The 24,958-nt window shown below is 33.9% G+C and overlaps 1 protein-coding gene across 15 annotated transcripts in view; it reads left to right on the forward strand.

The window, feature by feature from the left end:
• RIMS2 (regulating synaptic membrane exocytosis 2) overlaps positions 1-24,958 on the forward strand; it is a 348,709-nt gene that overhangs the window by 65,380 nt on the left and 258,371 nt on the right. For 13 of the 15 annotated variants that reach the window (XM_024756898.1, XM_024756907.1, XM_024756911.1 and 10 more), the window contains exons 3-8: positions 13,049-13,116; positions 14,934-15,053; positions 17,387-17,486; positions 18,413-18,536; positions 20,078-20,124; positions 23,402-23,514. In XM_024756898.1, coding sequence (XP_024612666.1) covers positions 13,049-13,116; positions 14,934-15,053; positions 17,387-17,486; positions 18,413-18,536; positions 20,078-20,124; positions 23,402-23,514 — 572 coding nt within the window. Of the gene's footprint in view, positions 1-13,048; positions 13,117-13,238; positions 13,448-14,933; positions 15,054-17,386; positions 17,487-18,412; positions 18,537-20,077; positions 20,125-23,401; positions 23,515-24,958 lie in introns of all 15 variants that reach the window. The other 2 variants (XM_024756903.1, XM_024756904.1) reach the window with 1 other exon arrangement.

The raw sequence follows: 24,958 nt of genomic DNA on the forward strand, positions 1-24,958 counted from the left end.
AACAAGAGGAATACAATATGTTAGATATGAAATAATTTAATACGAGACATTGATGTAATTAAGAGAAGGTATCGATAATTCTACCTTGACTTATCAGGAAGGACTTTACAGAGGAGTTGCTATGTGCATTGAGTTTTGAAGGTTGAATAGAATTTTCCAGGAGAACAAAGAAGGTATCGGATGGGGATAGGTGGTCATTCTACACATTGGAGTATAACAATTATGTCAGTAAGAACTGTTTTTATGGAGAACTGACTGTTTGCCAGTCACTGCTTGACATTGGAGGGGGGCAAATATGAAAAAAGACATTTCCTTTCCTTAAGAAATTAGTAAGCCTTTGAGGAGCTAATGTGGTTGATAGGTTTATTAATTATCCTTTTTTAGAGAGAAGCAATATGGTATATTAGAGCAATGGGTTGAAAATACACACACCAGGTTCTTTTCAAGGCTTTGCCAGTGATCCCATTGTAATCTTAGGAAGGTTATTTAACTTTCTGGTCTTTAATTTCCTCTCAAAAATAAAGAAAATAGACTCAATGTGTTAAAAACTATGCCAAATGGAGCACCAGATTTCTTTTTCGTTGTTTTGAATTTTATTTAACAGTTTAACTTCTTCTTTTCCAATTTATATTCCTTTTATTTCTTTTTCTTCTCTGATTGCCGTGGCTAGGACTTCCAAAACTGTGTTGAATAATAGTGGCGAGAGTGGACATCCTTGTCCTTTTCCTGATCTTAGAGGAAATGCTTTCAGTTTTTCACCATTGAGAATGATGTTTGCTGTGGGTTTGTCATATATGGCCTTTATTATGTTGAGGTAGGTTCCCTCTGTGCCCACTTTCTGGAGAGTTTTTATCATAAATGGGTGTTGAATTTTGTCAAAAGCTTTTTCTGAATCTGTTGAGATGATCATATGGTTTTTCTTCTTCAATTTAATATGGTGTATCACATTGATTGATTTATGTATATTGAAGAATCCTTGCATCCCTGGGATAAGTCCCACTTGATCATGGTATGTGATCCTTTTAATGTGTTGTTGGATTCTGTTTGTTAGTATTTTGTTGGGGATTTTTGCATCTATATTCATCGGTGATATTGGTCTGTAATTTACAATGGACACCGCAGAAATACAAAGCATCATAAAAGACTACTACAAGCAACTCTGTGCCAATAAAATGGACAACCAGGAAGAAATGGACAAATTCTTAGAAAGGTATAACCTTCCAAGACTGAACCAGGTAGAAATAGAAAATATGAGTAAACCAATCACAAGTAATGAAATTGAAATTGTGATTAAAAATCTTCCAACAAACAAAAGTCCAGGACCAGATGGCTTCACGGGTGAATTCTATCAAACATTTTTACAGAAGAGCTAACACCAATCCTTCTCAAACTCTTCCAACCAATTGCAGAGGAAGGAACACTCCCAAACTCATTCTATGAGGCCACCATCACCCTGATACCAAAACCAGAGCACCAGATTTCTGTGGTAATGTTTCAGGAACTGCTGAAGAAGGTCAGAGAGCATGGGTGACTATCAGGGATCTTCCACTTTGTTTCAACCAAATTTTGCTCTTAATCACTTTCATATTAGGGAGTTCTGTTAGGAAAGAGACTCCACTGCATAAAGAAGTGTGAAAATGACGACTTGATATTTTAGTTCATCAACAAATTTATTCAATTTTTGTGTTCCAGGCACTTCTGTGTGTGCCAGAGGCTACAACAGTTAAACAAACAAACAAAAAATAGGCAAATTTCCTGAGGTCAAAGAAGTAGTAAGATGCCAGATCATATAGGGCTTTGTAAGTCATTGCAAGAACTTTGGCTTTCATTCTGAATGAGATGAGAAACCAGATGACTTCATCTCATTTACCTTTTGAGGAGGACTCTTGCTGTGTTGAAAACAGATTTGAGAGGGGCAAAGATGAATTCAGAGAGACCAGTTAGGCGGCTAATCTAATACCTAATGAGAGATGATGGTTGTTTGTACCAACTTGGTAGTAGTGGAAGTGAAGGGAGGTAGTCAGATTTTGGATATATTTTTGAAGTACAGGCAGCAGAATTTTCTGATGGTTTAGAGGTGGGTGTGACATTAAGAGAGGAGTAAGTTAAGGATTACTGCAAAGATTTTTGCCTAAGCAAATTGAAGCAAAGAGTCGCCATTAATTAACATAAGGAAATTGTGGCAGACACAGATTTTTGGGAGAGTGCAGGGAGGATCAGCCATTCAGTTTCGTACATATTGTTCAATTTTCCTATTAGATATCTAGTGGAGGTGGTGAGTAACCTAGCAGATATACTAATCTGGAGCTCACTGGCATGGTTAGGTTTGGATACATACATTTGGAAGTCATCAATATATGTATGATATTTAAAGCCAGGCAGCTGGAAGAGACTACTAGGGGAGTATGTTTCTAGGAAAAAGAAGAGATTGCAGGATTAACCTGGGGAATACTCCCACAATTAGAAGAGGATGAGAAAAAGCCAGCCAAAGAAATTGAGACTAACTGGCCAGTGAAGTAGGGGGAAAACCAGAAGGAAAGTGATATCCCAGAATCCAACTAAAGAAAGGATTTTAAGGGGAGATCAGTTCGGTGCTTTGTGACGACCTAGAGGGGTGGGATAGAGAGGGTGGGAGGGAGACACAAGAGGGAGGGGATATGGGGATATATGTATACATATAGCTGATTCACTTTGTTATACAGCAGGAACTAACACACCATTGTAAAGCACTTATACTCCAATAAAGATGTTAAAAAAAGAAGTATTGATTGTGTCAGTTGTTGCTTAGGAGTCAAATTCGTTGAGGATTGATTGATCATTAACCACTAGATTTAGCAATGCAGGAACAGATTGCTGGTGTTGGTGACCTTGGCAGGAGCACTTTTAGTGTAGTGGTGGAGTTGGAAGTCTGAAGTGGGCTCAAGAAATAAAGGAAAGGAAGGAATCGGAAATAGTACAGACAGCTCTTCTGGGGAGTTTTGCTGTAGAGAGGAACAACAACAAAAAAGGAGTTGATGACTAGAGAGAGGGATTTTTAAAAGGTAGGAGATAAGACAGCATGTCTGTGTTCTCATAGCAGTGATAGCAAGGGGAAATTTGTTGATGCTGGAGAGAGAGAGGACAATTGTTTGAACCTTATCCTTAAGTAATGAAAGATGATAGGATTTAGTGCATTAGTAGGTGGGATGACTTGCTAAAGGGACAGGAGCAGTGTGTTTATAATAATAGGAAGGAAGGCAGAAAATATGAAAACAGATGCATGCTGTTTGATAAATATGGTTGGTTCTAAACCATATTTAGCGTGGAATGTCTCATCTAATTTTTTTCTTTTTTTCTAGAAATGGAAAAGGTAGCAGGACCATTATCTGAGAATCAGGATCAGGGGAGGAGGTTAAAGTTCTATGGATAGAAAAAATATGAAATTCTTTTCTAGGAGAATGGAGATGATAATGAATTAAGGAAATGTAGTACAATTACCTGGAAGCAATAAGAACTGACCTGGAATTAGTGGTTATAAATTTTCATGGCGACTAGTTAGTGTGGTTTTGTGTTTTTCTCTAGATATGTGTATTTCTTACACATGGATTCACAGCTCCCAAGGTATGTGTCCCGAGAGAGACTGAGGAAGAAACCATGCTGTCCTTTTAAACCTAGCCTCAGAAGACAGAAGTGTTACTTCTACCACACTCTGTTGGTCCTAGATCCTCCTGGGTTCAAGAGGAGGGAGTATAGACATTGTCCTCTCAGTAGAGGGATGTCATTGTCACATTTTAAGAAGAACATGTGGAATGGGGTATGTAATGGTGTAGCCACCTTTGGAAAATACAGTCCACTCAAGTGTTTATCCCAATTCCTGGCACAGAGTAAGTACTCAATAAGTGTCATTATTATTATTAAATAAAACCTGAAATGAGGCCTCAATTCTGGATAAGTACCTTAGGGTGGCAGTGATACCATAGCAGGTTATCATGTATAGTTATTCAATCAGTCTTTTATTCACTAATCACACTGTATTAGAAGGGAAAGTATCTTTGCAAAATGGTTCGCTTTGTAAAATGATTGGCTTCAGGTCATAATCCAGTTCACGGCCTGGATTTTGATTCTTGTCTTCTGATTCATAATTCTCTTTGAGTAGCTCCCAGGATTAAGTATAGTATTTCATCAAATCTACACATTTTCCCCACAGTTTTATCATCTCCGAAATTAGGACAGAAGTGCAGCATTTTATTTTTTTCCCTTGGTAATACATAAAGCAATCAATGTTGTCTTACATCTGATGAAATTAGTTATGTGGAATTGATAATAAAGATCAACAATTCCCAAACATTTTTTACAATATGAAACATAATTCATACTCAGGCCTTAATGCTTTCCTACTGATGGGCAATTTCTAATTTCTTTTGGTAGTTTTACTCCTTTCTTTTCCCTCTTACTTAAGACATTAACTGAGATTTACATTAATATAGATGCAAAGTTGAAATTATTCTAATTTAAAATTTACTCTTTTAAAAATTGGTTTGTAAACTATGTTACTTTATCAGTAGTAGCATTACTTGTGACACACTTTACAACTGTGTTACAACATAGTGGTTGAGAACTAATGATCCAGATCATGAAACAATATCCAATTACAGATCTAGGAAAAGGTTACTTGTTAATAATCTGCTACCTGCCATTTCCCAAATATATTATATATGTTCATATTGGCAGCAGTAGTTTGATATATTCTCTTTTCTCTGCCAGGATTGTCCAGTTATTTTCCTCTAAGAAAGTAAAATCCTCCAATAAGTAAAATCTAACTGCATCTCTCAAGGTACAGTTTAAATATCACCTCTATAGTGAAGCATTTCTTAAGTTTTAAAAAATCTCTCCCCTTTCTGAATAATCAACATTTTTCATGAAATGCCATAGTTTTTTCATACTAAGAAGCAAATTTTTTTCACATTATAACATTTTGAAAATATAAATTCTTTTTGCCATCAAATGCTTGGCATCGTTTAATGGTAGCAGTTTTTCCTTTCTAGTGATATATAAAATAATTGTGCATATTTTAATTGATAGCAACTTAGCTGTAATGAAATAGGATAGCATGGATATATATTAAGATATGTTACAGTAAGCTGTGCTGTCGTATATTTTACCTGTCTACCTTTCTTGAATGTAAGTTTCTTGAGGTCCTATTTGCACCCACAGATCCTAAAACAGTTTCACACTGTGTAATCATTAAAATGAATTCTGATGTGTGTAATCTATACAATCATTTAATCAGTCACTTGTTATTAAAGAAGAATACATTGGTAATACCAAAGGAGCAAGATGTTTAAAAAATAAGCTAATTATGGAGAAAAATTTACCTTCCTATTTCAAATATTGCATTTTAGCTAGCCTTGGTTTTGTTTTGGAACTTGAGAGTTGGTTGAAGCGTATCTGGCCCCTTAGATCTACTGACTTTTATGGTTTGGTCCCTATTTTTAAAATCTGCTGCTTTCAGAGCTGGCAATGCATTAAGAGCACATTACCACAAACTTAGTGGCTAAAAACAACACATGTTTACCACCTTACAATTTCTGTTGTTCAGGAGTCTCATCATGGCTTCACTGAGTATTCTGTTTAGGATCTCAAGCTACAATTAGGTTGTTGCCTGGGCTGTGTTTCTGGAGGCTTGATGGGGGAAGAATCTAATTTCAGGTTCAATCAATTTGTTGGCAGAATTCATATCTTTGTGATTGGATGCAACTTGAAGTTCCTAGATGGTGCCCATCGTTCCTAAAGACTGCCTGCTCTTCCTTGCCACGTGGGCTGCTTACTTCATCAAGCAGGCAAAGGAGGCTTAGAGCAAGTTGACTAGCTAGGGTGGATATTTTAACAGTATCATGAGAGTGACATTCCATCACTATGCCATTCCACCGCCTTGATTAGGAGCAAGTCACAGATCCTTTACAAAGGCATGAACACTATGAGGTGGGGATTATGGGCACCATTTTAGACTCAGTTCTCCACACTCACCCCAATAGTTGTCTCTGAAGCAACTCCATGGAACATAGTTTGAAAACCATTGCCTTTGATAATATTCCCAATGTATAACTTTTTTTTTTTTAACTTGGGCTATTAGTCTCCCTTAATACTGAATATTTTCCTTGAAGGACTTAAGCCTTATGATCAGTTTTAATGGCTTTCTTAGGAAAAATGGCCCTCCAGGAAGGTTTCAGCATTATGTATCAAAATATAGTTCTTGGAATACTTGTCCTATGGGAAAGGTTAGTGTTCCAAATAAGTTTGTGGAAACTGTAGGTTACATAATTCTTGTACAGAAGCATATTGTCATTACTATAGGAAAAATTCTGCACTCAAGGAATCTATTTAATTGCATTTAATCCAGAGTTTTCTAAGCTTATTTGACTAGAGGACCTTTATATCACTCAAGCCTATTAACATTTTGCAGAAGCAGTGTTTCCTGTTGGAAAATGCCAACACAAAGAGCCTGACAAGCTGAGGAAGAAAGTAAAATACCAAGAAGAAAAATGAGAGGAAAAATAAAAGGGCCATAGATAAATTTTCCCTATCTATTTAGAATGAAATTATGATTATTTTACTTTAATAATGATGAAGATGGTCATGATACCATCAACATTGACATGACTCTATAATTTGCCAAACACTTTCATGACCATTATCTTACTTAAGCCTCTCAACAATCTGTGAGATGTCACGATTAATCTCTTTTTTATGTAAATGAGGCCTAATGTATTATGTGATTTGCCCAAGTCATAAAATTAGTAAGGAGTGGAGCCAATACTTTAACATAGGTTTTGTGGCTTCAGCTATAAAACTCTTTCTGTTGCAACATGCTGTGACTTTATAAACATGATTAAGTTAAAAATAAAGATGTTGAAGAATACCTTTGTATACTATGTGATTTAATTGAAAACATTTATTAACCTAAACAAATAAAAAACTGTGACATAAAACAGTTTATAAACTCTTGCATTCATTTAATGACTGTAGGGAAAATGTTATAAATAGAATATCTGAACTTTTTTTCCTCTGTGCATCAAACACAACATGACACAGACACACGTACTATTGGGTTAGTTTATATTTTGCAGTAGAGATAAGTGAAGGAGAAAATCTTAGCCTAAGATGTGAATCTTTTCATTATTTTTAACCAGGTTTTATATTTAAATGTGTTTAATTCAAACGAATAGAATCACTGAATATCAGAGTTCGGTAGGATTTAGTGCTCTTTTAATGTAACTTTATTACACTGATTGTTCGCTATATCATGCTAACAAGTGGTACTCCAGCTTTTCTTTGAACACTTCCAGTGATGGGATTATCAATACCTATGAAGGCAGCAACACATTATTTTTAATTTCAAAATAATTATAAATTTGCAGGAAATTGCAAAGATAGTACATAGAGATCCCAGGTGCCCTTTACCTAGTTTCCCCCAATGGTTACATCTTGTTTAACTATAGAAAAATATCAAAACCAGGAAATTGACATTGGAACAATGTGTTTGTTTAGGTTTGTGACATCACATATATGGATTCATATAAGTACCACTGTTACAAAGATACAGAGCTATACCATCACAGAGATCTTCCTTATGCTGCCACTTTATATTTAGTAACACCTTCGTCCCTCCCCACCCTATCCCTAACCTCTGCTAACCACTAATTTTTTCTCTATTTCTATAATTTTATTATTTATACTATATAAATGAAATCATGTGGTGTGTGATATTTTGTTATTTTCTTTTTCATTCAGCATATTACCCTTGAGGTGCATCTATGTTGTACATATCAATAGTTTTTTCCTTTTTATTAGTGAGTATTATTCCATGGTATGGATATAACACAGTTTGTTTAGCCATTTGCCTATTAAAGGACATTTTGTTTGTTTCCACTTTTTGGCTGTTACAAATAAAGATATCTTTTTTCGTGAGAATTCTCATCACATAAAGCATTTTGCCTTTTGTCTTAGTATGATCTTAACTAGGTTTTTGGTTGATGTCCTTTATTTATTTGAGCAAGTTCTCCTCATTCCTTGCTTTCTATGAGTTGTATTTTTTTTTTAATCATGAATTTTTTCTGCATCAATGAATAGGATCATGATATTTTTTCTTTTGTAACTTGTGAATGTGATAGCTTACATTGATTTTTTTTTTTTTCTTTTTGCGGTACGCGGGCCTCTCTCACTGCTGTGGCCTCTCCCGTCGCGGAGCACAGGCTCCGGATGCTCAGGCTCAACGGCCATGGCTCATGGGCCCAGCCGCTCCGCGGCATGTGGGACCCTCCCGGGCCGGGGCACGAACCCGTGTCCGCTGCATTGGCAGGCGGACTCTCAACCACTGCACCACCAGGGAAGCCCTACATTGATTTTTAATATTCAACCAGCCTTGCATTCTAGCAATAAACCCCATTTGGTCAGAGTGTATAATTCTTTTTATATATTGCTGAATTATATTTGCTAATATTCTGTTAAGGATTTATATGTCTGTATTTATGAGGGAGTTGGTCTGCATTTTTCTTGTTTGCCATTTTCTTTTTTGTTTTCTGTTTGTTCCGTTTTTTATTTTTGCTTTCTTTATCTTGCCTTTCTATAGGTTATTTGAACTTTTTAAAAACAATTGCATTTTGATTCATCTGTAGTGTTTTTGAGTGTATTTCTTTGCAAAGATTTTTTTCTAGTGGTTGCTCTAAGTACTGTGTATACATATGTATAACTTATCACATCCTGATGGTGTTGATATTTTACTAGTTAGACAGATGTAGAAACTTACATACTTTAAGTTCTTTTATCTTTCCCTGTTTATAAGGTAATTATCTTAAATATTTCTTCTATGTATGTTGAAAGGCATATCAGACAATGTATACTTTTTGCTTCAAACATCAACATAATTTAGAAAACTGAAGAGAAGGAAAGCCTATTGTATTCACCCATATTTTTACTTACCATGTTCTTTATTCCTTCTTGATATTTTCAGGTTCCTTCTTTTTTTGTTTCAATTCAGGGTTGACATTTCTTTTATTTCAGCAATTGAAAAATATTGTGCCATTTCTTTCTGGCCTCCAAGGTTTCTGATGAGAAATTTTATCACTGTCATTGGAATTGTCTTTCCCCTTTAGATCAGTTGTTGTTTCTTTCTTGTCTCTTTCAAAACAGTTTGTCTTTAGTTTTTAGGTTGATTATGATGTGTCTTGGCACAGATTTCTTTGTGTAATTCTTGTTTGGGGGCTTAATGTAGTTTCTTGAATCAGTAGGCTTACATGTTTTGCAAATCTGGGAAATTTTCAGTCATTATTTCTTCAAATACTTTTTCTGACCCCATCTTTCTCCTCTCCTGGAACTACAATGACATGAATCTTTTATTATTTTAATTATATATTATAATCCCCGAAGTCCCTGAGGCTCTGTTTATTTTATTATTTATTCTATTTTCTCTCTGTTTTTCAGATTGTGTTATTTCTGTTCTATTTTCAAGTACATTGTTGTTCCTCTGTCCTTTCCATTCTGTTCTTGAACCCATCCATTTGCTTTTAAAATTTCAGTCATTTTTCAAAAAGTTCTAAAATTTCCATTTTGTTCTTTTTGTCTTCTATTTCTTGTTCTAGAACTGGAAAGTTCAGCAGTACATTCTTGACTGCTACTAAAGGAAAAACATTATCTTAGTTCTGCCCTTTGAAGCTATATAAAATAAGAATACTAAGTGATAAGTATTATTATCTAAATATTAGCAGTCCTGATAGTTCAGGACTACTTTCTATATATTTTCTATATGTATTCTATATGTTCTGATTACCTTATTTAATTCTTACAGTAACACTAATATTTACTCATGTAAGAAATGTTTACTGAGGGCTTACCGTATGTGACTTTTTTTGTTTGTTTGATATTTTCGCTTTAGCTTCAAATGGTCAGACAGCTGACTTCTTATTTATGTACAGAGGGAAAAACTACATTTCCGCAATTTTGGTAGTTTGTAGGCATACGGGAGAAGAGAGATTGCAAGCTGAAGTCTCACATCTTCACATAAACCAGCCAAAAATTTTTATTTATAGTCTCCATATTATATTTAATCCAATTCAGAGATTTATCAATACTTTGTTGTGGAACAGTGGTGTATTTCGAAAGAGTTACAGGTTTTCTGAAATACAAATACGCTCAGGGTTTTGGGTAGCCATAAAATCTTAATTGTCATTTGTGCAGTGAAAAGGATTGGGAAGCACTTCTCTAGTTAACAGGTTGAAGAATGTCTTTTTTTCCCTACAAATTGAACTTTGCATATGTTAATAGAACAGCTTCATCATCCTTCACAAATAAACTTCTGTGAATATACCAAAAACTATTGAATTGTACACTTTAAATGGGTGAGTTTTATGGTATGTGAATTATATCTCAATAAAGTTAAAAAAAAAAAAGAATTGTCTCCTGTTCTTCTCAAACAGTGAGATCATAATCACCTGGTGGGCTTGTTAAACCAAATTTCTAGGCATCACCTACAGAATTCCTAATTAAGTCTAGGTGGTACCCAAGAATCTGCATTTCTAAGAAGTTCCCAGATGCTATTGATTATGCTATTTTAGGGATTTTGTGAACCATTCATCTACACAGAATTTTCCTACTTCCTCATTTTCCTTTGACTCTTCAGTTACTTCAGTCTGATTTTAATTTCATCATTCTACCCAGAGTGCTTTTTCTAACATCCTTCCTGATATTAATGTTGCCAAATCAAATGCATAATTTTCAGTTCTTTATCTTAGGTGATGTGTAGAAATCATTCTGTAGTTGATTTCCCCTCCTCTTTAAGAAATTCTCTTTCTCTTTGGTCTGGAGACCTGCATCTTTCTCCCTCCTTTCTTCTTTTCTATCTCTGCATGCTCTCAGTCTCTCTCTCTCTCATCTCAAATCAAACTCTGTTAGAATTCAATCTGGGTCCTCTTCATATCTTGCTTTACTCTCTGTTTGTCCTTCTTAACACTCTTATTTCTACCTCCAAAACATCTCTCAGTTCCCTTTCTTACCATGTCTATTACCATCACCTATGTTCAAGCCATAATCACCTGTTGCATGAGTTATTGCAACTTTTTTTTAAAAAGTAGATCTATTTATTTATACTTTCTATCTCTGCATGCTCTCAGTCTCTCTCTCTCATCTCAAATCAAACTCTGTTAGAATTCAATCTGGGTCCTCTTCATATCTTACTTTACTCTCTGTTTGTCCTTCTTAACACTCTTATTTCTACCTCCAAAACATCTCTCAGTTCCCTTTCTTACCATGTCTATTACCATCACCTATGTTCAAGCCATAATCACCTGTTGCATGAGTTATTGCAACTTTTTTTTAAAAAGTAGATCTATTTATTTATTTTTGGCTGCATTGGGTCTTTGTTGCTGTTTGCGGGCTTTCTCTAGTTGCAGCAAGCGGGGGCTACTCTTCATTGCGGTGCACGGGCTTCTCATTGCGGTGGCTTCTCTTGTCACGGAGCACGGGCTCTAGGTGCACGGTCTCAGTAGCTGTGGCGCATGGGCTTAGTTGCCTCGCAACATGTGGGATCTTCCCAGACCAGGGCTCGAACCCATGTCCCCTGCATTCGCAGGCGGATTCTTAACCACTGCACCACCAGGGAAGTCCCGCAACTGTCTTTTAACTCATGGTGTCTTCCAGCCCAACCTCTCTTTAGTATTTAGATTCATCTTTAAAAAATGTAAATCAGTTCATGTATCTTGCTTAAAATCCTTCAGTGAATGAAATTCATAATGTTTAAGATGGTATAAGAAGCCCTCTCTAAACTGGTCTATGTTGCATCCCCAGTCTCATTTAGCACCATATTCTCCCTCAGTCCTTTTGGTTTAGACACATTGGTGTTCCATCAGTCTTTTTACAGTACCATCTTGTTACTTCTTCCTGGAATGCTCTTTCCTATGCTTTTCATCTGCCTTTATCTTTACCTGTCCTTTAAGTCACATATTTCAGTTCTCATCTTAAACATCACTTTTTTTAGAGGTGTTTACTGACCCCCAAATCTAAATTAGATCTTATTATACTCTTTCAGTGTTTTGTACTCTCCTATATGACACTGATGATTTGTATATTGCATTTATCTCCATTCTGCTGCATGTCTCATTGTTTTACCCCTTATGCTAGACTTAGCACAATGCATAGCAAATGGAAGGTGTTTACTAAATATTTTTAAATAAATGAAAGTATGAATAGAGCTTAAAAAGACATGTGCACATATAGATGAAAAAATTCTTTTTCAAAGGTAAGGCAAATAAGGAGCACATAAGTTTGGGAAATGGATATTCATTCTTAGTTGCCAATTACATAAATTGTCTGAAAAAATTATTTTTAAAGAAAATTTATTTTTTAGGAGAATGCAGTTTCTGAAAATAACTTGAAAAATTGTTTCAAAATAATATTAAGTAATTCAAGATATTTAAGGAAAGTTTATTTCTACTAATAGAAATTGAGTGAACCTGTTTTGTCCTTTTCATATAATCTTTTGTGTAACCAACTCTTTTTTTTTTAATCACTCAAAATTTTTAGGCGGTTTCAGCATTATAAGGAATATCATACTACCTTCCAGAAACAACCTTTAAGTACTTCACTTTTCATTGTAGTGGTTATTAGCAAACCACTGTTTAATTTTTAAAATGTTCCTTAATCTTTGGAGAAAAAACTCATGTCTATATGCCAGCATGAAAAAAATAGCACGAGTAACAGACCTAGCTGAAAGTCTTTTTCTTTTTCAGAATATATAATTTTTTTTCATTTCTATTCCTGCTTATTATTAGCCTTTTCTCTTCTTGCAGCACTTTTGTCCTGTAGGGTCTGTCTAGAGTACATAAACTATATATTCTGTATTCTATAAATTTTAGTCATTTGAAATCTTAGCTTTCTCTTGGTAAATATAGTGAGTGCTACAGACAAAGTTCTTAAAACCGGAGAGGATCACAGAGTTTAAAATGTTTATTATGTCTTTCTCTGTCCTTTCTTTTGCCGTCTCCTTTACTTCCCTCTTTTGTCTGTCTGACTCTCACAGGAGACATGGATTACAACTGGTTGGACCATACGTCTTGGCATAGCAGTGAGGCATCCCCAATGTCTTTGGTGAGACATGTGGAGCCTTACTTTATAATTTCCGTTATCATTTCACTTTTCCTTTTTGATTTACACCTTTGCATGTTTTCTTTTTTGTATTTTTTTTTTTTTTTTTTATCCCACACCTGTAGGGGACAGTCAAAAGGGAAAAAGAAAAACTAGTGAGCAGGCAGTTTTGTCGGACTCTAACACCAGGTCTGAGAGACAAAAGAAAATGATGTACTTTGGTGGCCACTCTTTGGAAGAGGATTTGGAATGGTCTGAGCCTCAGATTAAGGACTCTGGGGTAGATACGTGTAGTAGCACAACCCTTAACGAGGAGCATAGCCATAGTGATAAGGTACTGAGATTGTGGAGCCTGCCTTTTAACCTGCTCATTTGGTCTTCGTTTGCTCTCTGTCACTCATTCAAACAGAACATAATAAAAGGACAGGGCATTTCAAGGGTCAATGTAGCATTTCTTAAGGTGCAGAAAAGAAAAACAAAACCAAAACAAACTAACCAACCAAAATACTTCTTGCTTGCTTTGCTGTTTTTGTTTTTTGACGGCATACCAAAAATAAGTAATTAAAAATAAAAATTAGGAACAAAGGAATGTTTTGTTTATGGTCGCATGAAAGAACTTTGTAATGTTATTATATACCACAAATATAAAGAATTTTTTTGGATTGGCTTATTTGATTGCTTGCATATATTTTCCTTGGGATGAAAATTAAATTATCAACAGTTTGAATCCCAGGCAAAAGGGAGATGATTGGGTCTGTTTGCACAGAAAAAGTTGTTTTTCTTTTTTCCCTTTCACTGTCATTTTGCTCTTTTGTTATATTGTATAGCATTTTAGTGTAGTATTAATTAGTATTAGAACCATTGCCATCTGCTTTGGTATTTATTATTTTGCTTTTACTATAGTGAGACTTTTGAAATCTTTTTACCATATAGATGTGATTTACTGGAACTTGTCTTTTGCCTGCTAAATTTTGCATGAAGATGTGCATGTTACTTTCAGATAACTGTGAAACTGTGATTACACAAATCATTTACTTTGTTATTTGATATATGATTCATAATGGAATGGTATCATGATTTATAAAAGGCTTGGTTCTGCCCTGAGATAAACTACTAATATTTTCAACGTTGTTTAACAATGGATACCATTGAATTATCAAATAAAATTAATTTGCTAAATAGATCAGAGACCTGAAAGAATCAAGGACCCTCCAAAAAGTGAGAAATATAATCTGTCATCACCTTTGAATTAGGCCTGTTTCTCCCATGCACGTTCATTTGGAAAGTTACTGGAGCTTGTGTATTTTTAATAATTTTAATCTAGAAACCTACTTCAAGAAAGCCCTCATCAGAGGTTCAAATTCATGTTTTAATATAGTGTGACCTTTTAACTTTTACTGTAATAAAGTCTTTCAAAGTCTTCCAAAAGTGTTTGAAGATTAAATGCTCATGTTTAAATGAGTTCGATTGCATAGAATTGCAGTCTCTTTTCTGCTTGTGAATTTTTAATCTTCAGTGTGTAGATAATTAGAGTTTGCATGTGTTTTCAAGCTTTCTCAGATTTTGTAGAACTATAGAACTTCAGTATTGTGTCAGAGCACTGTTAGAATTTGCAGTAACTGGATTTTGAAAAAAACTTGAGATTATTAAAATGAGGTTACAAACATAATCTAGTAAACCCTTTTGATCAACGTTTTGAATAAAAACTGGTTTGTGTAATCATAACACTTTGGAAGTTGGAAGTTTAGAGAGATTGCACACTAAGGGGTCATTTATCATAAAATGACATTAATTTTGTGTTTATTGATGCAATATGTCAGCACCCTGTGACGTGGCAGCCATCTAAAGACGGAGATCGTTTAATTGGTCGCATTTTATTAAATAAGCGTTTAAAAGATGGAAGTGTACCTCGAGATTCAGGAACAATGCTTGGCTTGAAGGTATGTGATGAAGTATATGAGATGTTGCTCTATGCTCATTTATAGATTTATCAGAAAAGCAAAAGATATAATAACACTATACCAATTTAGTGGGTTTTTTTCTATTTTCAAGAATTCCTAAATATTTGCACTCATTATCCAAAACCTTTTCATTTTTCAAGTATTATTTAAGAAGTTGCTGTTATTCTACAATAATACTTATTTATATAATTTTGGAAAATAGAACTTGAGTTACATACTTGAGTTCTTCAAACTTATTTTACCTATAGTTTGTCCTTTAAGTCTATATATGTGTTTATATTCTTTTAAAATGATAGCTTCATTCAATTATTAAATGTACAAACTTGGGAAATACATATATGTATTACATATTACATAGGAATATAATTTTTGTATTAGAGTAGCAAAATGTGTGTGCATTTGTGTGTATTTGTGTGTGTGTGAGAGAGAGAATACTGTTTGAAGTCTGGAAACTCAAAAATACTTATGTTAGGAGATTAATACAAATATTGATTTATATTTTACTGTAAAATACCAGATAATTATTTGGTAAGTACACCAAAGAAAGCTTTGTTTATTTTTTGTGCATCTATAAGGTGAATTAAAAACTGAAATGCGAAGAGAGTAAATGTTTTAGAGTTAAGCCATTGCTACAGAAGTAGTTGTGTAGATTCCAGTGAGAGATATTTGAAAACTTTGGTTGTAAATAAAATTGAGCATCACTAATTGGCTGGTTGCCATGCAGTTGGCACTCATCTGAGCACTTTATATCTATCATTTTATTAACACTCACAACAGATAAGAAATAAGCTTAGAGAGGTGTCATAACCTGCCCATGGTCTTAAAGATGGTGATGAAGGTGAGAATTAAATCCAGATCTGCCCAGTATGCTGTTAGAGCAGTGTAGTATAGAGGTTGAAAAGTCTTGGCTTGATTTCTAGTTATAGCATTACTAGCTACATGACGTTAGGCAACTAAACCTCTCAGCTTCAGACTCCTCATCTGTACAATGGAGATAATAATACTTACTGAATTATTATCTAATAAGACTAAATAAAGCAGTATACAAACATTTAGTACAGTGCCTAGCACTCTGAGATTTCAATAATAATATAATCAGTATAATTATTATTATTAAAGTTCATCAAGCCAAGAAACTTTAAAAATATTAACACAGGGGACTTCCCTGGTGGCGCAGTGGTTGAGAGTCCGCCTGCCGATGCAGGGGACACGGGTTCGTGCCCTGGTCTGGGAGGATCCCACATGCCGCGGAGCGGCTGTGCCCGTGAGCCATGGCCACTGAGCCTGCGCGTCTGGAGCCTGTACTCCGCAACGGGAGAGGCCGCAACAGTGAGAGGCCCGCGTACCGCAAAAAAGCAAAAACAAAAACAAAACAAAAAAAATATTAACACAGGGATTTCAGCCCATAATACCTATATATATAATTTTCAGAACCAAACATAGGAATAATGAGTTAATATTAACTGAACTGCAACTGAGTGTAATTCACTGCAACTGGGGACTAAATACACGGAATGAGATAAATCAATGATTTTTGAATTCTGTATTCAGTCAATTTAGAAGAGGAAGAAAACTATTCTAGTCAATGAAGTTGGTTACTATTATTTGCTTAAAGTTGATATATTGATTGAATGGCAGTTAATGAGAATCAGAGCATTAATTTTTAAGAGGCCAGTCTTATAGCTACACATATGACGTCACAGCACTATTGCTAACCTTTGTTTTTTCTTTTTCTGAAAGATATGTATTAATAGAAATGTAAAAGCAGAAAAATTGGGATGCAGATGATCTAAAGTTTACATTAATTCTGATGAGATTAAGTATATTTTGTAACTTTCTCAGGAAATATGCATCATCATGATCATCATGCACGTTATCAATATGCCCAAATATTACCAACTAATAAAAATTTTAGAAGATATGGTAATATAGTAAAAGTAACAAAATATATATTATGACATTTGACATGTATAACTAGAAATGTTAATATAATTATGTAGTACTGTAAAAAAATGACAAAAGTAAGAATTCTGTAGTAAAGGCAAAAATTATAAATCATTAAGTTGTTTCTAAGGTATGAATCATTTTCAACAAATAATTGATTAAATTGTTAAACATTTGGAATATGTAGAGTCCACACTTGGGACATGTACTCAGTTCCTATTAGTAACACTATATTATTTAAGAATTATTTTTAGCATATTAAACTGTGGTTTCAAAACCTGCAAATTGTCTAGTTATTTTTTACTTGAATCTCCAGCTGTGTTCATTTGAACAATATGCTTGTTTTAACATTTTCTTCTTTTAAACAGGTTGTAGGAGGAAAGATGACTGAATCAGGTCGGCTCTGTGCATTTATTACCAAAGTTAAAAAAGGAAGTTTAGCTGATACTGTAGGACATCTTAGACCAGGTAGGTTTCAATCTTTGATTATTTACATTTAAACTGTTAAACTTGAGTAGTTATGAAAAAGTTATCCTCATTTAGAAGTGACTTCACCGATAATAAAAAGTTCATTTAACTTATATTAATCTTTATTCATTAATGGAAAGTTGTAACTACTAGTTCTTGAGTCACATTAGATAAAAATATTTTTATATTTACTGATCTTATTTTTTTGCTGATGGATATTCCTAGTCTGTATCTAGGATTAGATTAACCTAATTTGTTTCCCATAAGCCTTCCTATTTCTTTTGAAGAACTTCCAATATAATTTAGGAAACAAACTTCATGGATAAATACATATTTACTGAAATGTGTCACTCCTTATCTCTTTGATAATGGATACTATTGAAGAGATCCTTGAGTGCCTTGGAGAGGATTCAGTAAGATGCTTAGTATTAAGCTTTTTACAAAAGAGTTTAGACAAGGTGCTCAGCTGCATGTATATTGAGAATCCTAGAATACAGAGTTATAAAATTTTCAAAGAGGCAACTTATCTTAATAGTTTCTAGAATTGGAATTTCTATTGAGAAATCACAGAGACAAGAGTGATGTCACCAAGTTGGAGACATAGGTTGTTCCCAACTTGTTTCCCCTTGCAAGAAACACAACTAACAACTATTCAGGGACAAGACATCATTGAGAAAATTCTAGAAATCACAGATACAACTTTTATGTAATCTTTTCCTCTGACCCTTCCTTGTCCTTTTGTGTGAAATACACTAGTCATCCTGGTCATCAAATTTTATGCCACTGGAGCTGTTCTCAGTATGTTTCTTATTCCATAAAGGAATTTTGTTCTACAAAATTAATCGCAGTTTGAGACGGCTTTTGTTTCGAGTGCATTTTATGGGATTAGTTTTTCTAAGATTATCATTACTGACACAACACTGTAGGTGATGAAGTATTAGAATGGAATGGAAGACTATTGCAAGGAGCCACATTTGAAGAAGTATATAACATCATCCTGGAATCCAAACCTGAGCCACAAGTGGAGCTTGTTGTTTCAAGGCCTATTGGGTGAGTTGGTTTGAATACTTTATACATATATGAAGTTGACTACTATTAAATAATTTGTAATGTGCAATCCAATAATGTCTGATTATAAAACTAAATTATTTTGAGGACAATGCTTTTTTCTCCTTTACTAAAAATACCTCACCAAAAATCATGACATCTTTTTATCTGATCATGCTAGAATATACAGTTAATTACAAAAGAAGAAGGGATATTTAGGTGTATTATTTTTATTATCTTAGTAGCTCAGAAAATGGATAAAAGGATTAGTGGAAGGGGACTGTAGTAACAATTACTTTCAAAAGAAGTTTCATAGGCTATGGTTCTCTACATTGTAAATATGAGAATCAACTATAGTCTATGAATTTTATATATTTTTTCCAAAACGGAGATTTCATATAAAAAAGAGAGGGCTTAAGGACATTCTATTCCTAGACGGTGGCAACTGTTTAAGGAAAAACAACATCTTTAAGGTAACATAAAAAATAAGCAAACGTCGGGCTTCCCTGGTGGCGCAGTGGCTGAGAGTCTGCCTGCCGATGCAGGGGACACGGGTTCGTGCCCCAGTCCGGGAAGATCCCACATGCCTTGGAGCGGCTGGGCCCATGAGCCATGGCCGCTGAGCCTGCGCGTCTGGAGCCTGTGCTCCGCAACGGGAGAGGTCACAACAGTGAGAGGCCTGCGTACCGCAAAAAAAAAGCAAATGTCAATTACTCTTTGACTTTTTAAGTTACAGATAAATATAATCCTTTGTACTATGTTCCTTTCAAAAGTAATGAATCTGTCACATGAAATTATATCTATTTTTTATTTTGTCTTTTCATAGTTTTGTAATGTGGTAAAACTGTACCGTATCAGCTTAGGGTATTAATCAAATATATTTCTTAGTGTTAAAGGATGCTCTAATCATATTTTTGTTTAATATCTTAAATATTTTTGATGCAGTTTTCTGAATGAGCTTAACCATTAATATATACCCCTCCTGGCAAATCTCAAACAAAAATATACATACTTTTGGTGTAAATACAGTTACAAGGCAATTATGTTAAGTCCAATAAGAAACATGTTTGCATTTTTCTCAGTAGAATTATTATGTTTAAAAAATTTCAGTGACAATCTATTTTAACTTTTGTTTTGGTGATATTTTATTTGAATTTCAATGTTCTGATTTGAACGACAGCAGGTAAAAGAGTAGAATATAATTAAAATATATCTATAAAACTTACCCTGTTGAATATAGAAATTTTTTAGAATGGATAATTGTGTAGTGAAGCACATAGGAAATAAAGTATATATTTTTACAAATCTGCTCTAAATGCTTATGAGTTTTAATTCCTTTTAAGTAGTAGGGTTAGCCCAGAACACTTTTATTAGCAAAAAGTACTATGACTTATTTTTTTCCTTATTTGTATAGTGCTGCTATAATACACAGTTTTGTCCATTTTACATTGTCCTGTTATAATATAGTTTGATAATGATCAAAATAGCAGTTGCTACTATTTGTTGAAACAATTTCTTGTTTTTTTCTTTTTCTCTCATTTCAGAGATATACCTAGAATACCTGATAGCACACACGCACAACTGGAGTCCAGTAAGTTTCATTTATTTTAGAAGAAAATGTTATTAATAAAGTCGTTCATTATCAGGGGTCAAATGAAGTCTTTAATCTATTAATACAAAGTAAGAAATATAATAGTGTTGTTATCAAGTATGCAGTCATATAAAGATGGAAAATTTAGTATTATTTTATGTTATTGTGGAAAAAAGTATAAAAGTCTATAATATTTTAAGATGTTTTTTTTAAACCACACTGTCTTAACTACTGTGTATTTTTAGATAGCCGTATTAAGATATACTACTATAAACTGAATGTATTTAAAGTGCACAGTTAGCTAAGCTTTGATATACATGTGAATCCATTATCATAATAAAAAATAATGAACATATCATCACTCCCCAAAATTTCACTCCCTCCCCAAATTTCACCTGATTTTAAAATTTACTACTTTGTAAACTAATCCTCAGAAAATGAAGGGAATGCTTGGGACAATCTAGTGAATAATTGCATATATTCTAATTTATATTTTGAGAAAATGGGGTAATAGTTCTGATTTAACAGAGTGGTAATGGAGCAATAGACATATAAGTTAAAATAACATTAAGTATTTAGGCACTTTTTATTACTTGTGTTTGAGTACTATTTTGGATACTAAGCAAATGAATTTTTTCCAATGAATTAAGTTTGTTGGTTGATTGAGAGTAAGGCATGTTGTGAAAGAAGAAGGAGGAGGGTTGCAGTTTGAAATACATTGATCAGGATAGACATTGAGAAGGAAGGATTGGAGCAAGATTTGAAAGAGTGGCAGTCTGAGGGAAAAGCTCTCCAGGGACAGGGACCAGAGGTTCAGTGTCTCTAAGGCAGGAAAGCCTATGTTGCATTTAAGAAAAAGCAAAAAGGCTGTTGTGGCTGCAAGAGTGAGCAAGGGGAAGAATGGCAGGAAGGAGGACAGGGAAGTAATGGGAAGCCAAACTGCATAGGTTTTATAAGGCACTGTAAAGACTTTGACTTTTACTCTAAGGGAAATCAAGAGCTACATAGGATGTTTTTGAGGAGAAACTTACGTTTTAAAATCAGGCTGCTATGTTGAAAATAGATTAAATGGAGCGAAAGCAGAGAGACCAGTGAGAAGACTATTTCAGTATTTGGTGAGATTATGGTAATTTAGACCATGGTGGGTGCAGTGAAGGTGGTGAGAAGTGGTTGGATTGTCTATACACACAACAATTGAGAATGTACTGTTAAAATAGATGTTATTTTTTTTTACATTGTATTACAATTATGAGTATACATTTAAAAAAAATCTTTACCAGAGAGGTGAAATCCTTTTAGAATGGCATAGCTCTAAACTTTAAAATATGATTGTATGACCTATTTGATTTAGTACTTTTGGCTAGTTGCTAAATCATTTTATCCAAAATAATATCGTGATCACATAAAACTATAAGTACTAACATAATGATAATAATTATTATGTATAATAATATCATCATCATAAGTGCCTGGAACTGTGCTAGATGTTGTACTTACACTATCCCACTTAGTTTTCACAGCAATCTATGAAGTAGGTAAAATTTTCATTCACTTACGTTATATCACTCAGATATTGTGTGAGCAGTGTGGAATCCTTTATCTTTCTATAGCTATTTGAAAAGCCTCTAGGCTACATTTCCAAAATTGTTCCTGTAAGGACAGGGGTCCTTTCTCAAATTAGATTCAATTATTTATGCTTTAAAAGTTGAAGAATAGCTTTCTCCAAGGCCCAATTCTTAACCTTCTGTTTTTAGTTCTTCAGTAAATTTTTCTCTTCATATGGTTTTAATTGCCATATAACTCCTAAGTTTACATTATCAGAATTATCTATCATTGTCCCTTCATCTCTGGATGTTTAAAGAATATGTTCTAAGTGTCTTCCTGTTACTTGAAGCTTAGCATATAGAAAACTTGGCTTATTTCTTAGTATAAAGGCAGCATTCTTTCCAGTTCTAAATACTATTTAAGGTTTCACCATTACTTCTGATCCCAAGGCTTGCAGTTTCCCCTTTCATTTTACACTATACTCTCTCTAGAAGTGAATTTTATCCATTTGGGCCTCCAATTAGGGAGACACTTTACAGTTTAATTTCTAACACTAATTATCTACTCAACATTTGGTCCCATCCACATATCCTGTTACCTGCTTTGCATTTCCCCTCGGACGTCTCTGAGGTGTCACAGGGTCACTGTGACAGGTTCCAAATTAACTTCTCCAGCCATTCCCTAACACACAGGACTTCTCCAGTGTTCTACAGCCCAGGGAGTATCAGCACTGTCCTGTGCAGAGGACAAGACAGAAACATAGGGGACTTTCTTGTCTCCATATCTGGTTACAGGACTTGAAATCTTCATGTTTTCCCCCTTTTTTCATTTATCTCTCATATCTAATTAGTTTCTGAGTCCTTATTTTCTAATATGGCCTCAATTCTTTCTTTCCATTCCGTTTTCTAGTCATTCCTGTTATTATTTTATTGAATTCCACTTGTTCTTAACTGTTTTCCATCTCACTCAATTCAGTCTACACTTTAAAAAGATGGTAAAGACATCTTCCTCAAATGCAGTTTTTATTACCTTACTCATAAAAGTTTAGCATGGATATTTTATTAGTGCCAAAATTTGTAGCCCAGAATTCCAGGCATTTAATTCTGTCAGTATCTCATTCGCCCCATTTTTATCCACTTTCCAATTTGTTCCTTCCCCTCCATACAAATAAATTCGTACATATAACTTCTGGGTATTGAAGTTCTGCTTTTTCTGCTCTTCTGTATCTTTTTTTCATAGCCCCTCACTTCCTTTTTGCCCATCTAATTTATTATATTCTTCCAGATATGGTTAAAACTCACTTCCTGAAAACTTTTCACAGTTAGCATTCTAGTATTTATGGTTTTAACATTACAAGTTTAGACCATCTTTGGGTTGCTTTATTGATTTAGGTTTTGGTTTTTCCTCCCTAAGTTTCTATTTTAAATTTTTCCTGGTGTGTTATTGTAAGATATGAGTTTAGTACACACAACAGACGGAGTAACTAAGTTCTGAGGTCTGTCTCTACTATAATTGGCACAGAAAATGGTTTACCCTTGGTCTTGAGAGAATCCCTAAGCTGCACTTAATGCTTTAAAAAACCTCTCTAAGTATATCTGGAACATTGTGGCTAAGAAAATGATGTATATAATGGCATTTTGTGTGCATTAAAAATAAAAGATACATGGTAAAGATTATTAAATACTAATGAAGAGTCATTGTTATTATTCTTTATGTATAATTACCATTGCAGGTTCTAGCTCATTTGAATCTCAAAAAATGGATCGTCCTTCTATTTCCGTTACGTCTCCCATGAGTCCTGGCATGTTGAGGGATGTTCCACAGTTCTTATCTGGACAACTTTCAGTATGTAATCACTAGATTAATTTCTCTTTTTGGAATATCAAGTAGTGTTTTAACTATATGATGGTATTTTTTTTGTAAACCAAGTTCTGTTTAGAATATAATTGTGCTTTTAACCATCAACTTTCTCATTCTTAGTAATTTTAATTAATTTAAATTAATTATAATTATCTAGCAGAGTGCTTTCTTTATTAGAGTTAGATTTTCTGGAATTTAATGAGAATTAGAATTTGTGATGCTATCTAAAACTTTTTTCACCTTAGTAATATTACTCCAAAATTCAAAGTCATGATTTTTGCTCAACTAAGTAAATAGGGAAATATATAATAGATTACTGAGTATATCAGGTAGATTTCATATTAAGTGATCCCTAATTTGAACATTTTATAATAAAAGTTTAAAATTCAGTTAACCATCATATACCCATATTAGAAGAGCTTTGCAAATTCAGGCTCTCACATTTTATTAATTTCTAAAATTTAAAATATTAAAATTTATCCAGCTATATTTTAGAAACAAACAGGTTAATATTGACACTAATTCTGTTGAGTTACTAAACTTAAATTTTTATAAGTATTAAAAACTACTTAGATTCTCAAAATTCAGACATTGAATTTTGGATAATTGTTAATGTTATAGTTAAAAACTAAACTATTCTTGGGCTTATATTTTAAGAGTAATTTCTAGCTTTTTGTTAAATCAGGTACAAAATTTCTCCTTTTATTTTCTGGAGGAAGGAGAAGTGTTTGACTTTTCTGAAGAATTTTCATTAATTAAATGGAGATACAGGAAGTATAAGCTGAATTAACATAGTAAAAGTCATTAGACACATCTGTTCTGGGACTACTTTGATCACAAAAGTGGTAATAACAGAAGAGCTATGTAAGAAAGAAGATGAGATACTATTAGTAGATTGTAAATGTCTTACTAAAATGAATTTCTTCTCTTTATTATTTTCTTTTCCTTTCTCTTTCATAAACAGAGTGAACTTTTTCATTTGAGGACAGTGGTGTTTTTTCCATTTTCCACAATAAGTAGCATCTTTTTATTTATTCTCTTACATATACTGACAGCGCAGATGTTGTCATTTATGGTTACGAATATATGTGTATTTTCTTCCACCATTTTAGAAAGTGCTAATAAATGTTAGCTTTTTTATTTTTAATTGTGGCTCCCTTTAAATATTCCACCTATAAATAATGCTCTGAGTGGCTGATGATGCCAGTATATAAATAAATGTGTGTGTGTGTGTGTGTGTGTGTGTGTGTGTGTGTGTGTGTGTGTGTAGTTGGCTTCAGTTGGTGGATGAGGGAGCAGAAGTTAGACTTCCATAATAAGTAAGTACCACTTTGTTGCTTCTTTTGAAATCACAAGGCTGTATTAGATCTTGGACTAGGAGGGGAGATTGAGGAGGATAGTGCAGGCATTTAGACAGATTTCAGATTCA

The sequence above is a fragment of the Neophocaena asiaeorientalis genome, unplaced genomic scaffold (assembly GCF_003031525.2).
Source record: "Neophocaena asiaeorientalis asiaeorientalis breed wild unplaced genomic scaffold, Neophocaena_asiaeorientalis_V1.1 scaffold328, whole genome shotgun sequence".
NCBI classification, from domain to species: Eukaryota; Metazoa; Chordata; class Mammalia; order Artiodactyla; family Phocoenidae; genus Neophocaena; species Neophocaena asiaeorientalis.